The sequence below is a fragment of the Salmo salar genome, chromosome ssa11, assembly GCF_905237065.1.
Source record: "Salmo salar chromosome ssa11, Ssal_v3.1, whole genome shotgun sequence".
Lineage (NCBI taxonomy): Eukaryota > Metazoa > Chordata > Actinopteri > Salmoniformes > Salmonidae > Salmo > Salmo salar.
Genome location: NC_059452.1, coordinates 61,603,317 through 61,617,794, shown reverse-complemented (window position 1 = coordinate 61,617,794; position 14,478 = coordinate 61,603,317). Strand labels below are relative to the sequence as shown.

The 14,478-nt window shown below is 41.4% G+C and overlaps 1 protein-coding gene across 1 annotated transcript in view; it reads right to left on the bottom strand.

Moving 5' to 3' along the window:
* The window catches only part of LOC106562843 (protein SCAI), a 41,369-nt gene that overhangs the window by 20,547 nt on the left and 6,344 nt on the right, over positions 1-14,478 (bottom strand). The window contains exons 2-4 of the mRNA XM_014127888.2: positions 12,336-12,431; positions 11,612-11,698; positions 9,920-10,018 (exon numbers count right to left, since the gene is read on the bottom strand). Coding sequence (XP_013983363.2) covers positions 9,920-10,018; positions 11,612-11,698; positions 12,336-12,431 — 282 coding nt within the window. The remainder of the gene's footprint in view (positions 1-9,919; positions 10,019-11,611; positions 11,699-12,335; positions 12,432-14,478) is intronic.

The following is a 14,478-nucleotide window of genomic DNA, read 5'->3' as shown; positions in this document are numbered from 1 at the left end:
GCCCTTAACCTTGTTCTGAACACCTCCAAAACAAAGGTCATGTGGTTCGGTAAGAAGAATGCCCCTCTCCCCACAGGTGTGATTACCTCATACAAGTACTTGGGAGTATGGCTAGATGGTACACTGTCCTTCTCTCAGCACATATCAAAGCTGCAGGCTAAAGTTAAAACTAGACTTGGTGTCCTCTATTGTAATCGCTCCTCTTTCACCCCAGCTGCCAAACTAACCCTGATTCAGATGACCCTCCTACCCATGCTAGATTATAGAGACATATTTAATAGATCGGCAGGCAAGGGTGCTCTCGAGCGGCTAGATGTTCTTTACCATTTGGCCATCAGATTTGCCACCAATGCTCCTTATAGGACACATCACTGCACTCTATACTCCTCTGTAAACTGGTCATCTCTGTATACCCGTCGCAAGACACACTGGTTGAGTCTTATTTATATAACACTCTTAGGCCTCACTCCCCCCTATCTGAAATATCTACTGCAGCCCTCATCCTCCACATACAACACCCGTTCTGCCAGTCACATTCTGTTAAAGGTCCCCAAAGCACATACATCCCTGGGCCGCTCGTCTTTTCAGTTCGCTGCAGCTAGCGACTGGAACGAGCTGCAACAAACACTCAAACTGGACATTTTTATCTCAATCTCTTCATTCAAAGACTCAATCATGGACACTCTTACTGTCCGTTGTGGCTGCTTCGCGTGATGTATTGTTGTCTCTACCTTCTTGCCCTTCGTGCTGTTGTCTGTGCCCAATAATGTTTGTAACCTGTGATATGCTGCTACCATGTTCTGCTGCTACCATGTTGTCTTGCTACCATGTTATTGTCATGTTGTGTTGCTGCCATGCTATGATGTAATGTGTTGCTGCCATGCTGTGTTGTTGTCTAAGATCTCTCTTTATGTAGTGTTGTCTCTCTTTTCCTGATGTGTCCCCGCAGGAGGCTTTTTGCCTTTTGGTAGGCCGTCATTGTAAATAAGATTTTGTTATTAACTGACTTGGCTAGTTAAATAAAGGTTAAATAAAAATATTTTAAAAAATGGTTTTCCTTCTGGAAGGTTCTCCCATCTACACAGAGGAATTCTAGAGCTCTGTCAGTGACCATCGGGTTCTTGGTCACCTTCCTGACCAAGCCCCTTCTCCCCCGATTGCTCAGTTTGGCTGGGCGGCCAGAACTAGGAAGACTCTTGGTGGTTTCAAACTTCTTCCATTTAGGAATGGAGGAGGCCACTCTGGCCTTGGGGACCTTCAATGCTGCAGAAATGTTTTGGTACCCTTCCCCAAATCTCTGCCTCGACACAATCCTGTCTCGGAGCTCTACGGATAATTCCTTCGACCTCATGGCTTAGTTTTTGCTCTGACATGCACTATCAACTATGGGACCTTATATAGACAGATGTGTGCCTTTCCAAATCATGTCCAATCAATTGAATTTACCACAGGTGGACTCCAATCAAGTTGTAGAAACATCAAGGATGATCAATGGAAACAGGATGAACCTGAGCTCAATTTCGAGTCTCATCGCAAAGGGTCTGAATACTTATTTACATAAGGTATCTGTTTTTTTGTTTTAATAAATTTGCAAACATTTCTAAAAACCTGTTTTTGCTTTGTCTTTATGGGATAATGTGTGTAGATTGAGGGAAAAAAATTATAAACTCAGCAAAAAAAAGAAATGTCTGTCCCGTCCTGACCCTAGAAAGATGTCATTTTCTATAGTAGTGTAGAGCAGGGCGTGACAGGGGGTGTTTTTGGTTAATCTATGTTTTCTATTTCTATGTTTAGGTTCTAGTTTGTCTATTTCTATGTTGGGATTGTTTGGGGTTGATCTCTAATTGGAGGCAGCTGATCCTCATTGCCTCTGATTAGAGATCATATTTAAGTAGGGGTTTTTCTCATTGTTGTTTGTGGGTTATTATCTTTTGAGTAGTGTGTTTTCCTCTCTGCGTCACGGTTTGTTGTTTTTGTGTTTTCAAGTTATTTATGTATTGCATTCAGTTTCACGTCTAATAAATATGTGGAACTACAAACACGCTGCATTTTGGTCCGCTCCTTCGAACAGCCGTGACAACGTCCCTTTTTCAGGACCCTGTCTTTCAAAGATAATTCGTAAAAAATACAAATAACTTCACAGATCTTCATTGTAAAGGGTTTAAACACTGTTTCCCATGCTTGTTCAATGAACCATAAACAATTAATGAACATGCACCTGTGGAATGGTCGTTAAGACACTAACAGCTTACAGACGGTAGGCAATTAAGGTTACAGTTATGAAAACTTAGGTCACTAAAGAGGCCTTTCTACTGACTCTGAAAAACACCAAAAGAAAGATGCCCAGGGTCCCTGCTCATCTGCGTGAACGTGCCTTAGGCATGCTGCAAGGAGGCATGAGGACTGCAGATGTGGCCAGGGCAATAAATTGCCATGTCCGTACTGTGAGACGCCTAAGACAGCGCTACAGGGAGACAGGATGGACAACTGATCGTCCTCGTAGTGGCAGACCACGTGTAACAACACTTGCACAGGATCGGTACATCCGAATATCACACCTGTGGGACATGTACAGGATGGCAACAACAACTGCCCAAGTTACACCAGGAACGCACAATCTCTCCATCAGTGCTCAGACTGTCTGCAATCGGCTGAGAGAAGCTAAACTAAGGGCTTGTAGGCCTGTTATAAGGCAAGTCCTCACCAGACATCACCGGCAACAACGTCGCCTATGGGCACAAACCCATCGTCGCTGGACCAGACAGGACTGGCAAAAAGTGCTCTTCACTGACGAGTCGCGGTTTTGTCTCACCAGGGGTGATGGTCAGATTCGCGTTTACCGTCGAAGGAATGAGCATTACACCGAGGCCTGTACTCTGGAGCGGGATCGATTTGGAGGTGGAGGGTCCGCCATGGTCTGGGGCGGTGTGTCACAGCATCATCGGACTGAGCTTGTTGTCATTGCAGGCAATCTCAACGCTGTGTGTTACAGGGAAGACATCCTCCTCCCTCATGTGGTACCCTTCCTGCAGGCTCATCCTGACATGACCCTCCAGCATGACAATGCCACCAGCCATACTGCTCGTTCTGTGCGTGATTTCCTGCAAGACAGGAATGTCAGTGTTCTGCCATGGCCAGCGAAGAGCCCGGATCTCAATCCCATTGAGCACGTCTGGGACCTGTTGGATCGGAGGGTGAGGGCTAGGGCCATTCCCTCCAGAAATGTCTGGGAACTTGCAGGTGCCTTGGTGGAAGACTAGGGTAACATCTCACAATAAGAACTGGCAAATCTGGTGCAGTCCATGAGCAGGAGATGCACTGCAGTACTTAATGCAGCTGGTGGCCACACCAGATACTGACTGTTACTTTTGATTTTGACCCCCCTTTGTTCAGGGACACATTATTCCATTTCTGTTAGTCACGTCTGTGGAACTTGTTCAGTTTATGTCTCAGTTGTTGAATCTTGTTATGTTCATACAAATATTTACACATGTTAAGTTTGCTGATAATAAAGGCAGTTGACAGTGAGAGGACATTTCTTTTTTTGCTGAGTTTATAATCAATTTTAGAATAAGGCTGTAACTTAACAAAATATGGAAAAGGGGAAGGGGTCTGAATACTTCCAAATACACTATCTTTCTATTGATTCCATGACTTTTAGAAAGCTCATTCAACAGAATAAATACAGTGCCTTCAGACGGTATTCACACCCCTTGATCATTTACATATTTTGTTGTGTTACAGCCTGAATTTAAAATAGATGAAATTGGGATTTTTTTTGTCACTTGCCTACACACACACACAATACCCCATAATGTCAAAGTGGAATTATGTTTTTCAAAATTTTTACAAATAGAAAATGAAAAGCTGAAATGTCTTGAGTCAATAAGTATTCCACCCCTTTGTTATGGGAAGCATAAATACGTTTGAGTTTATTTTATTTTTTATTTTATTTTTACAGGGACAGTGCACATTAATCAACGTTTCAGTAAAAGTGCCGGTTTTAGCCAGCCGGCTAATTTTCAACCGCAGTCCCTGGGCAGGTTATTAAAAACAATTACAATATAGACATTCATTGAACAGTGAGCACACGCAGAGTAACATAGGACAAGCAAGACATAGCATACAGACAGAGCAACATAGGACAAGCAAGATGTAGCATACAGACAGAGCAACATAGAACAAAAAGCAACAAGACAAAATCCATAAAAACAACAAAGTGTTTCCACACCTCACAAGCTACAGACAACAGACAACATGGAAAGCGGCAATACACAGCTAGGGATTATGTTCACAAGTCTGATTGACCTTTAGCCATGTCTTCATGCATTTTGTGAAAGTGTGATATGTGGTGCAGTTATGTGTGTCTGATGGCAGTGTATTCCAGACATGGGAAGCTCTCACAGAGAAAGCAGATTTACTAAAGGTGCTTTTCCTTAAGGGAACTATACAGTCACCTCTCATGGCAGACCTTGTGGATCTGCTGCCATATGTTTGGGTTTTCTGTTTTACAAAAATACTGAGTGGAGGGGGGAGCCAGGCCATTTAGGATCTTGAATACAAGACATGCGTCGGTGTATTGCACAAGATTTTCCAAACTCAGGAGCTCATGCTTTCTGAGGATGTAACAGTGATGATGGCTATTGGGCTTTCTATCGAGCACTTTGAGAGCCTGTTTGTAGACAGACTGAATAGGTTTTAATGTTGTATAGCAAGCTTGGGTCCAACTAGTCAAGCAGTATGTTAAGTGGGGGAGTATCATCGATTTGAAATACAGTTTTGCTACCTCTGTGGTCAAACAATTTCGTAAAAATCGGAAATTAGCTAGGTTGAATTTGGTTATTTGAATTACCTTTTTCACATGCTTTTTAAAAGAGAGGTTGGAATCAAGTATGATTCCAAAATACTTAAAATCAGATACCACCTGGAGCTTCTCCCCTGACACATAGACATCTGGCTCAGTAGCATCTGTTGCCCTCTTTGTGAAGAACATGCAAACAGTTTTTTTCACATTGAGATGCAAACACGAGTCACTGACCCACTTTGTAACCTGGACCATTACAGTAGTGAGTTCTTGTGCAGCTTGTTGTTTGCTCTTTGCATGCACATATATCACTGTATCATCTGCATACATTTGAACTTCAGACCCAGTGCAGACGGAAGGCAGATCATTAATGTACAGGCTGAACAGGAGGGGCCCCAGTATTGACCCTTGGGGCACGCCCACATCATAGCTAAGAGTGGGCGACAGCTTATTGCTCACTCTGACACACTGAGTTCTGCCTTCAAGGTATGATTTCATCCATCTCAAGGCATCGGGGGAAAAGTTGAACTTTTTGTGATGAGAATCTCATGGTTAACAGTATCGAAAGCCTTCCTTAGGTCCAGAAACACAGCCCCAATAACGCCCCCTTTGTCCATCTTGGACTTCACATTTTCCAGAAGAAAGCAGTTGGCCGTTTCTGTGGAGTGTTTCGCTCTGAAGCCAAACTGCATGGAGTGTAATGTAAAGGGGCTGTTGTTGAGGTGGGAAATCAGTTGTTCTGCTACACACTTTTCAACAACCTTCGACACTACAGGTAGTATACTAATGGGCCTGTAGTTACTCACATCAGCAGGGTCGCCCGATTTAAAGATGGCCGTTATTATGGCTGACTTCCATACCCTTGGAAACACCCCCAGACCAATAGATGTGTTGGTGACCTTAGTAATGGGGCCAATGAGTGACTCTTTGTAGTTTTTAAGAAAGGTAGAGTCCAGCCCAAACACATCTTTGGATTTAGAGTTCTTTAATGAGCTAATCACCTTGTTCACCTTTGACTCAGAAACCTCCCTTATGATGAAGACAGGTTGAGCGTCATTCACTAGCACTGAGCCCAATAAACCAGTGGAGGGGTTCTGTGTCAGTACCTTGACAGAGTCAATAAAGTAGGAATTGAAGGCTATTGCTATTTCAACTGCATCCTGTGTTAGATTGTTATTCACCATGATTTCTAGTCTGTTTGCGGTGTTACTATGGTCTTTCCCTGTTAACTTTTTTAGATTCTCCCAGATCAATTTAGAATTTCCCTTTGCCTCACCAATTATGTTAATAAAAAAGTTTGCCTTGGCCTGTCTGATTTCTTTCATCACCTTATTTCTCAACATGGTAAACCTACGTCTGTCATGCTCTAATTTGGATTTTAGGGCTGTTTTTAGAGCATAATCTCGTTCTTTCATCAATTTCCAAATTTCTCCATTCAGGAGTAAAACTGTGCTTAACAAGTCACATAATAAGTTGCATGGACTCACTGTGTGCAAAAATAGTGTTTAACATGATTTTTGAATGACTAGCTCATTTCTGTACCCCACACAATTATCTGTCAGGTCCTTCAGACCAGCAGTGAATTTCAAACACAGATTCATCCACACAGACCCTGACGGTTTTCCAATGCCTCGCAAAGAAAGGCACCAATTGGTAGATGGGGGGAAAAAAGGCAGACATTGAATATCCCTTCGAGCATGGTGAAGTTATTAATTACACTTTGGATGGTGTATCAGAGCACGTGAGCGGAGTTGAGCGATTGGAAATCCCGCGCACCGCTCCATGTCCATTCCAACCGCTCTGCTAAAAGACGCTCAGCGCTCAAAAGGAAAAAAACTGCAGCTCCAAATTTTCTCCATTCATTAAAAATCCCAATTTAACCAACACCCATCTATTTTTGTGACTACCTGGACCTACCATTTGGTTTTGAAGTATTGAAACCAAACCATAGATTTGAATGAAAGGTACTTGAATAAACATGAAAAGGTGAATGTAAGAAGTGCACATCATTTCGAATAGGCTACATGTCATATTTAACAGCATATAGACACTCTAAATAGGTCAGGAGCCAGACAGGGAGCCTAAGGAGGAATGAAAATGAATTATTTATTATTATTATTATAATATATTATTTCAATTACTTCAAGGCTACAAAGAAATACATTGTGAAGCATTTGTGAGTGGGACACAATAGGCTGGTAGGGACATCATTCAATCAAATTTATTTATAAAGCCCTTTCTACATCAGCCGATGTCACAAAGTGCTGTACAGAAACCCAGCCTAAAACCCCAAACAGCAAGCAATGCAAATGTAGAAGCACGGTGGCTAGGAAAAACTCCCTAGAAAGGCCAGAACCTAGGAAGAGACCTAGAGAGGAACCAGGCTCGGAGGGGTGGCCAGTCCTCTTCTGGCTGTGCCGGGTGGAGATTATAACAGAACATGGCCAAGATGTTCAAACGTTCATAGATGACCAGCAGGGTCAGATAATAATAATCACAGTGGTTGTAGAGGGTGCAACAGCACCTCAGGAGTAAATGTCAGTTGGCTTTTCATAGCCGATCATTCAGTTAGAGACAGCAGGTGCGGTAGAGAGAGCAGGTCCAAGGACAAGGTAGCACGTCCAGTGAACAGGTCAGGGTTCCTTAGCCGCAGGCAGAACAGTTGAAGCATTGTATTAAATTATTATAGTCTATCAATTGTGCATATAGGCTGTGACTTAGAATTAAATACAAATTAAATGAAAAATGACTTAGTGCCTTGGAATTCATTTTTAGATACACGAGTTTGGCCAGTCCGGGGCTTCAGGCTCATGTGATGGTGCCTAGAGAACAGGCCAGCAGCAGTGAATAATCTCTACCCACTTGCAAAGCCACTGGGGATGCTAAACACCTTTTTGCCCACTCTTACCAGGCTGTTTTAAATTTTTCTATAGGTAGGCCTAAAGGTTTTTAGGCAAAATAACCCAATCAAAACGGAAAGCTCCTTGAACGTGGGAATATGCCAGGCCATTAATTAAGACCTATTGTATAGGTAATAGAACAAAAATGAATGAAACGTTTAAGATATCTGATGTTTTTCTTTCTACTCATCTTTGTACGTCACCTTAATTTAGCACCTGTGTGTTCTATCAGTTTCTTTATGATATATTATTTAGCGAACTCCATGACAGTAGCTAAAGCAAGGGGCTTTAGCAGGACACAAGTTGACTGCAAATGCATGCTGGGCCGGGCATGCCCAGACCTCATGAAGTGAATGCTACTAGAGCAAAATTGGAGCGGGCAAGAAGGCTGGATGCTCCAGCATTTGGGAATCTCGCTACACGCTCCAGTCAAATTGGGCACGCTCCGCTCCAGCTCCGCTCACATACTCTGGTATCAATATACCCAGTCAATACAAAGATAAGCTTCCTTCCTATCTCGTTTGCCGGAGAGGAAGGAAACCGCTCAGGGATTTCATCATGAGGCCAGTGGTGACTTTAAAACGTTACAGAGTTGAATGGCTGTGATAAGAAAAAATTGAGGATGGATCAACAACATTGTAGTTACTCTATAATACTAACCTAATTGACAGAGTGAAAAGAAGGAAGTCTGTACAGAATAAAAATATTCAAAAACATGCATCCTGTTTGCAAAAAGGAACTAAAGTAAAACTGCAAGAAATGTGGCACAGCAATTAACTTTTTGTCCTGAATACAAAGTGTTGTGTGTTGTATTGGATTTGACCCAAACATAACTGAGTACCAGTTTCATATTTTCTAGCATAGTGGTAGCAGCATCATGTTATGGGTGTGCTTGTAATCATTAAGGACTGGGGAGTTTTTCAGGATAAGAACATTTATGGAATGGAGGTAAATACAGGCAAAATCCTTGAGGAAAATCTGGTTGAGTGCTTTGCACTAGACACTGCGAGATTAATTCACCTTTCAGCAGGACAATAACCTAAAACACAAGGCCACACCTACACTGTAGTTGCTTAACAAGAAGACAGTGAATGTTCCTGAGTGGCCGAGTTACAGTTTTTAATTAAATCTGCTTGAAAATCTATGGCAAGACTTGAAATTGGCTGTCCAGCAATGATCAACAATCAATTTGAGAGCTTGAAGAATTTTGAAAATAATAAAATGGGCAAATATCGTACAATCCTGGTGTGCAAAGCACTTACTCTTACCCAGAAAGACTCACAGCTGTAATCACTGCCAACGGTGATTCTAATATGTTTTGACTCAGGGGTGTGAATACTTCTGAAATATTATTGTATTTCATTTTCAATAAATTAGCATACATTTGTAAAAACATGTTTTCACTTCAATGTTTAATCCATTTTGAATTCAGGCTCTAACAACAAAATGTGGAATAAGTCAAGGGGTATACTTTCTGAAGGCACTGTTTAAATGTGATTGTCACCACCTTTCACATCTCAGTGGTTTAGCTGGGTCCTGAAAACAATTCTGTCATGTTGTGTTGCTACCATGATGTTGTTAGCAAGCCAGCTAATCCATCACTGCGTTCACCGGGTTCATCAGTAAACAGACAATTACTGCTGAACCAGTAAATTGGGGCATTCAAATGCTGTCGGAGATTCAAGGTGGAAACTCAGAATTTGATACCCGAGTCTACGAGTTGACAAGTTTCATCACTGACCTTTCACCTTTTCAACCAAAAGATGATGGATCAGAGCCATTTACAGCCCTAATAATGTGGACAATGTAGCTAGTTTGACCACATTTACAACATTAGCAAGCTAGCTAAAATTTAAGTTCTACGGGTTAAAAAGAGGTTAATACTAAAATGTTATTTCATCACTGAAATTGTTGTGAGTTATCCCTGCTACTCATATAATCTATTATTGCATGTTGCATTATTGTTGAGTTGTCCGACTTTCAGGGATACTTCCCTCAAAATACAAATGTATGTGTTTTTATCCCTACCTTGTCTGTATCAATTGACCCAGGCCACTATTAAGTGCTTAGTTCAGTTGTTTTGTTATGTTACATTACAACAGCCTCTGGCTAACATGAACCTCCTGAGACCAACACTGAATGGATGCCAATCGGGCATGTTCAGAGTGCTATAACACATTTCTTAATCAATAAAATGCCATGAGTTGGCACTCACCTATCCTCTTTGTTGACCTGATAGTAGTAGGACCGCTGGCGTATGGCCGAGTAGAACGAGAACGCCTCATTCAGGTAACTTGTTTCTGAGGTACGAAGGCTACGACACAAAAAGAGAAAATGTGTGCTAAGACCTCTGTATTGACTGTGACACTAGTACCAGGTAGTTCCCGAATAAGTGTATGAACAAAACAGATTTCATCAACTTAAAACTACAAATCTTTAGCGAACGCTTTTTAAAATACAAATTCTGCATGTCAGCTTGGTAGCTTGTTTTTATACTGTAAAAATTGGACATGGGACTCAGGTCCCAGAGAGTGTTTATTTTGCCACCAATTTTTGATTGTGTCTCAGTCTTTCATAATTCAGGTATGCATATTATTATGTTATTCATATTAATTTGAATGCCGAAAAAGTAAGTCATTTTAGTTGACAATATTGTTTTCTTATTTTTAGCCATTGTATATTTGTATTGCTTAATTCACAGGTGCATGCAAACAGGGCTACACAAATTGCAGTTAATATTCCGATTTTTTTTTACTGTACTTTTTCAATTTCACCATTTGTGCACATCCAAATAATGAATTCAGATTCTGGCCTACCCCTAGGTCCTAGATCCTAGACCAACCTCCCTATCAAGTACCAGAATTTGTATGAACCAGGATTCATTATCACACAAGTTACAGCATGGATCAGACCAACAATATGTTCCAGGATATGAATGGGACAGATATGTGACACAACCAAGGGTTGGAACCAGTTCAGGGAACAGAACTGTAAACTGGAAAATAAACATTGAGGAACAGAACCAGAACGCAAACGTTATTTTAGAAGCATGGGAACCGGTTAATAACGTTATTTTCAATTCCAGGCATTTTTTTTTTGTCCCACAAACAAATGCAACAAAGGACCTATGCAAAGCCACCACTGTCACTCAAACTTATTCCAGTGTCTGCCTGCCAGCTGAAAATCTTTGCCAGTGTGTGTGTGTGTGTGTGTGTGTATGTAGGCTACCTGCCCCTCTCCCTCCCTCTGAAGCATGCATCGTCTTTTGTAGCTACTGACATTACAGGCGTGATTCAGGAGAGATATTTTTTAATTAGAGAACAATGGATTAACTTTTTCAATGCTAGTTGAGAATACTGTAGTTATCACGTTGGATGTATTAACTACAAAAAGGTAGGATGTGTTTTGATTTTAATTCTGGTGCCACTGTGCACAAACAAGACTTCATAGAAGCCACTCCTCCATAGGTATAATTCTGTGGGCCTAATTCAGATAATGCATGTCATGTCAACAACAAGATGCCCAGCGCTTCATGCACAGCTCTCTCCTCACCTGCAAAATTTCAGTCGCATCCTACACCACACTTGTCTGTCCAATGCATGTATGTAGCTTGCCCTCTCCATAGCAAGCTGCTCTATCAATTGGTGAAGTAATTTAATGTCGAGATAAATGTAAAACAAAAACAGATTGAGGTTTAAAAAGGAATGATATAAAACATTACTTTTTTGTGGTTCGAACCGGTTCAGAACTTTATTATGCTGGTCGGAATATCAAAAAATATAATAATGGTACTGTTCAAAACAAAACAATTGGAAAATAATTTTGATTCCAACCCCTGGACACAACATCCTAAAATGGAGGTGGTGTGCGCGTGTGTGGTGATGTGGTGCAGTTGGAGGACACTTACTAGTAGTGATAGTAGAGCTGGCCTATTTTGGATGCCACCTCCCCTATCTGCCATCTCTCCAGGCCATGCCGATTTTCCAGGACCTGCCTGCTCACAAGCAAAAATAGTGTTTAAAACGAACATTTAGGCCAACACATTGAAGATGTATAGGCCTTTAAACTGTCAAACATAACAATCCAAAGATAGAGGCTAGTATACTTCACACAAACAGACTCTGCCCATATTTTAAATGCTGACATTTTAGGAGATACCAGTAACTGTTTTTCCTCCTTCCTGAGAGTCAACTGAACTCTGTCCTTTTTGAGCTATTAAATACTAAATTATAAACTGGGTGGTGATTGGCCAACAGCCATGGCAAATCAGACCGTATACCACGGGTACGACAAAAACATTTATTTGTACTGCTCTAACTTCGTTGGTATCCAGTTCATAATAGCAATAAGGCACCTCGGGGGTTTGTGATATATGGCTAATATACCACGGCTAAGGGCTGTGTCCAGGCACTCTGCATTGCGTCGAGCTTAATAACAGCCCTAAGTCGTGGTATACTGGCCATATACCACACGCCCTCTCGCCTTATTGCTTAAATATATTCTCTGTGAGCAGGGATTGAATATCTCTGAGCACTGCATCTCTACATCTCATCATCTAGGCTCAAACGTTCTTGATCTATCCATTTGGGGAAATGTGTGTGAGAGAAAGGAGCTGTCAGTGGTCAGCTGACCTGTGCTGCTGCTGAAACTTCCACAGCTTGGTGTAGACATCAAAGGTGCGCCCGAAGTAGGACTGCCACTGCTTGCGCCTGTACTGAGGAAGATCTCTGCGAGAGACAAGAGGGGAAGGGGTTAAGAGGGGGTGAGAGGAAGGAAATGCAGCTAAGTAGCACAGTCTAAAACCTTCTCTCCGGATGCGAGAAAGGGCAACCTTCGAGCCTTCCAACACCATAATAAATGAAGACATCGTTATGTGATGACACCTCTTCATTAGAGCTTAGTGCCTTGTCTTGGCAGGATTAGGGGAGGCCTTTACTGCTACAAATATATAATTGACATTTAACTCTATTTGCAGGTGTAAATACTACATGTATCACCTTTAAAACAGTTTATTATTTTTGTGAATTCTATTCAACATTTTCGTTGCTACATATGAATTTTTGGTATTTTATTAGGACCCCCATTAGCTGTTGCAAAAGCAGCAGCTACTCTTCCTGGTGTCCACACAAAACATAATACAGAACATCATTAAACAAGAACAGCTCAAGGACAGAACTACAAACATTTTTAAAAAGGCACACGTAGCCTACATATCCATTTTTATTTTACCTTTATTTAACTAGGCAAGTCAGTTAAGAACAAATTCTTATTTTCAATGACAGCCTAGGAACAGTGGGTTAACTGCCTTGTTCTGTGGCAGGACGACAGATTTTTAACTTGTCAGCTCAGGGATTCAATCTTGCAACCTTTCAGTTACTAGTCTAAAGCTCTAACTACTAGGCTACCTACAATGCATACACACAAACTATCTAGGTCAAATAGGGGAGAGGCGTTGTGCCGCAAGGTGTTAAGTTTATCTGTTTTTCTAAACCAGGTTTGCTGTTTGTTTGAGCAATATGAGATGGGAGGAAGTTCCATGCAATAAGGGCTCTATATAATACTGTACATTTTCTTGAATTTGTTCTGATTTTGGGGAATATAAAAAGACCGCTGGTGGCATGTCTGGTAGGATAAGTGTGTGTGTGTCAGAGCTGTGTGTAAGTTGACTATGCAAACAACTTGGGATTTTCAACAAATTAATGTTTCTTATAAAAATAAGAAGTGATACAGTCACTCTCTCCTCAACTCTTAGCCAAGAGAGACTGGCATGCATAGTATTAATATTAGCCCTCTGATTACAATTAAGAGCAAAACGTGCCACTCTGTTCTGGGCCAGCTGCAGCTTAACTAGGTCTTTCCTTGCAGCACTGGACCACACGGCTGGACAATAATCAAGATTGGACAAAACTAGAGCCTGCAGAACTTGCTTCTTGGAGTGCGGTGTCAAAAAAGCGGTGTCAAAAAAGCAGAGCATCTCTTTATTACGGCTAGACCTCTCCCTATCTTTGCAACCATTGAATCTATGTTTTGACCATGACAGTTTACAATCTAAGGTAACACCAAGTAATTTAGTCTCCTCAACTTGTTCAACAGCCACACCATTCATTACCAGATTCAGCTGAGGTCTACCACTTAAGGAATGATTTGTACCAATTACAATGCTCTTAGTTTTAGAGATGTTCAGGACCAGTTTATTTCTGGCCAACCATTCCAAAACAGACCGCAATTCCATGTTAAGGGTTTCAGTGACTTCATTGGCTGTGGTTGCTGATGCGTATATGGTTGAATCATCAGCATACATAGACACACATTCTTTGTTTAATGCCAGTGGCAGGTCATTGGTAAAAATATAAAAGAGTAGAGGGCCTAGAGAGTTGCCCTGCGGTACACTACACTTTACATGTTTGACATTAGAGATGCTTCCATTAAAGAAAACCCTTTGAGTTTTATTAGATAGATAGCTTTGAATCCACGATATTTACATTTTACATACGCTCTCATCCGGAGCGACTTACAGTAGTGAATGCATACATTTCAAACAGCTTTTTATTTAATTTAATTTTGTTTGTACTGGCCCCCCGTGAGAATCGAACCCACAACCCTGGCGTTGCACACACCATGCTCTACCAACTGAGCCACAGGGAAGCTGGCAGAGGTTGAAAAGCCATAGCACTTAAGTTTTTTCAACAACAGGTTATGATCAATAATATCAAAAGGCTGCACTGAAATCTAACAGTACAGCTCCCACAATCTTCTTATTATCAATTTCTTTCA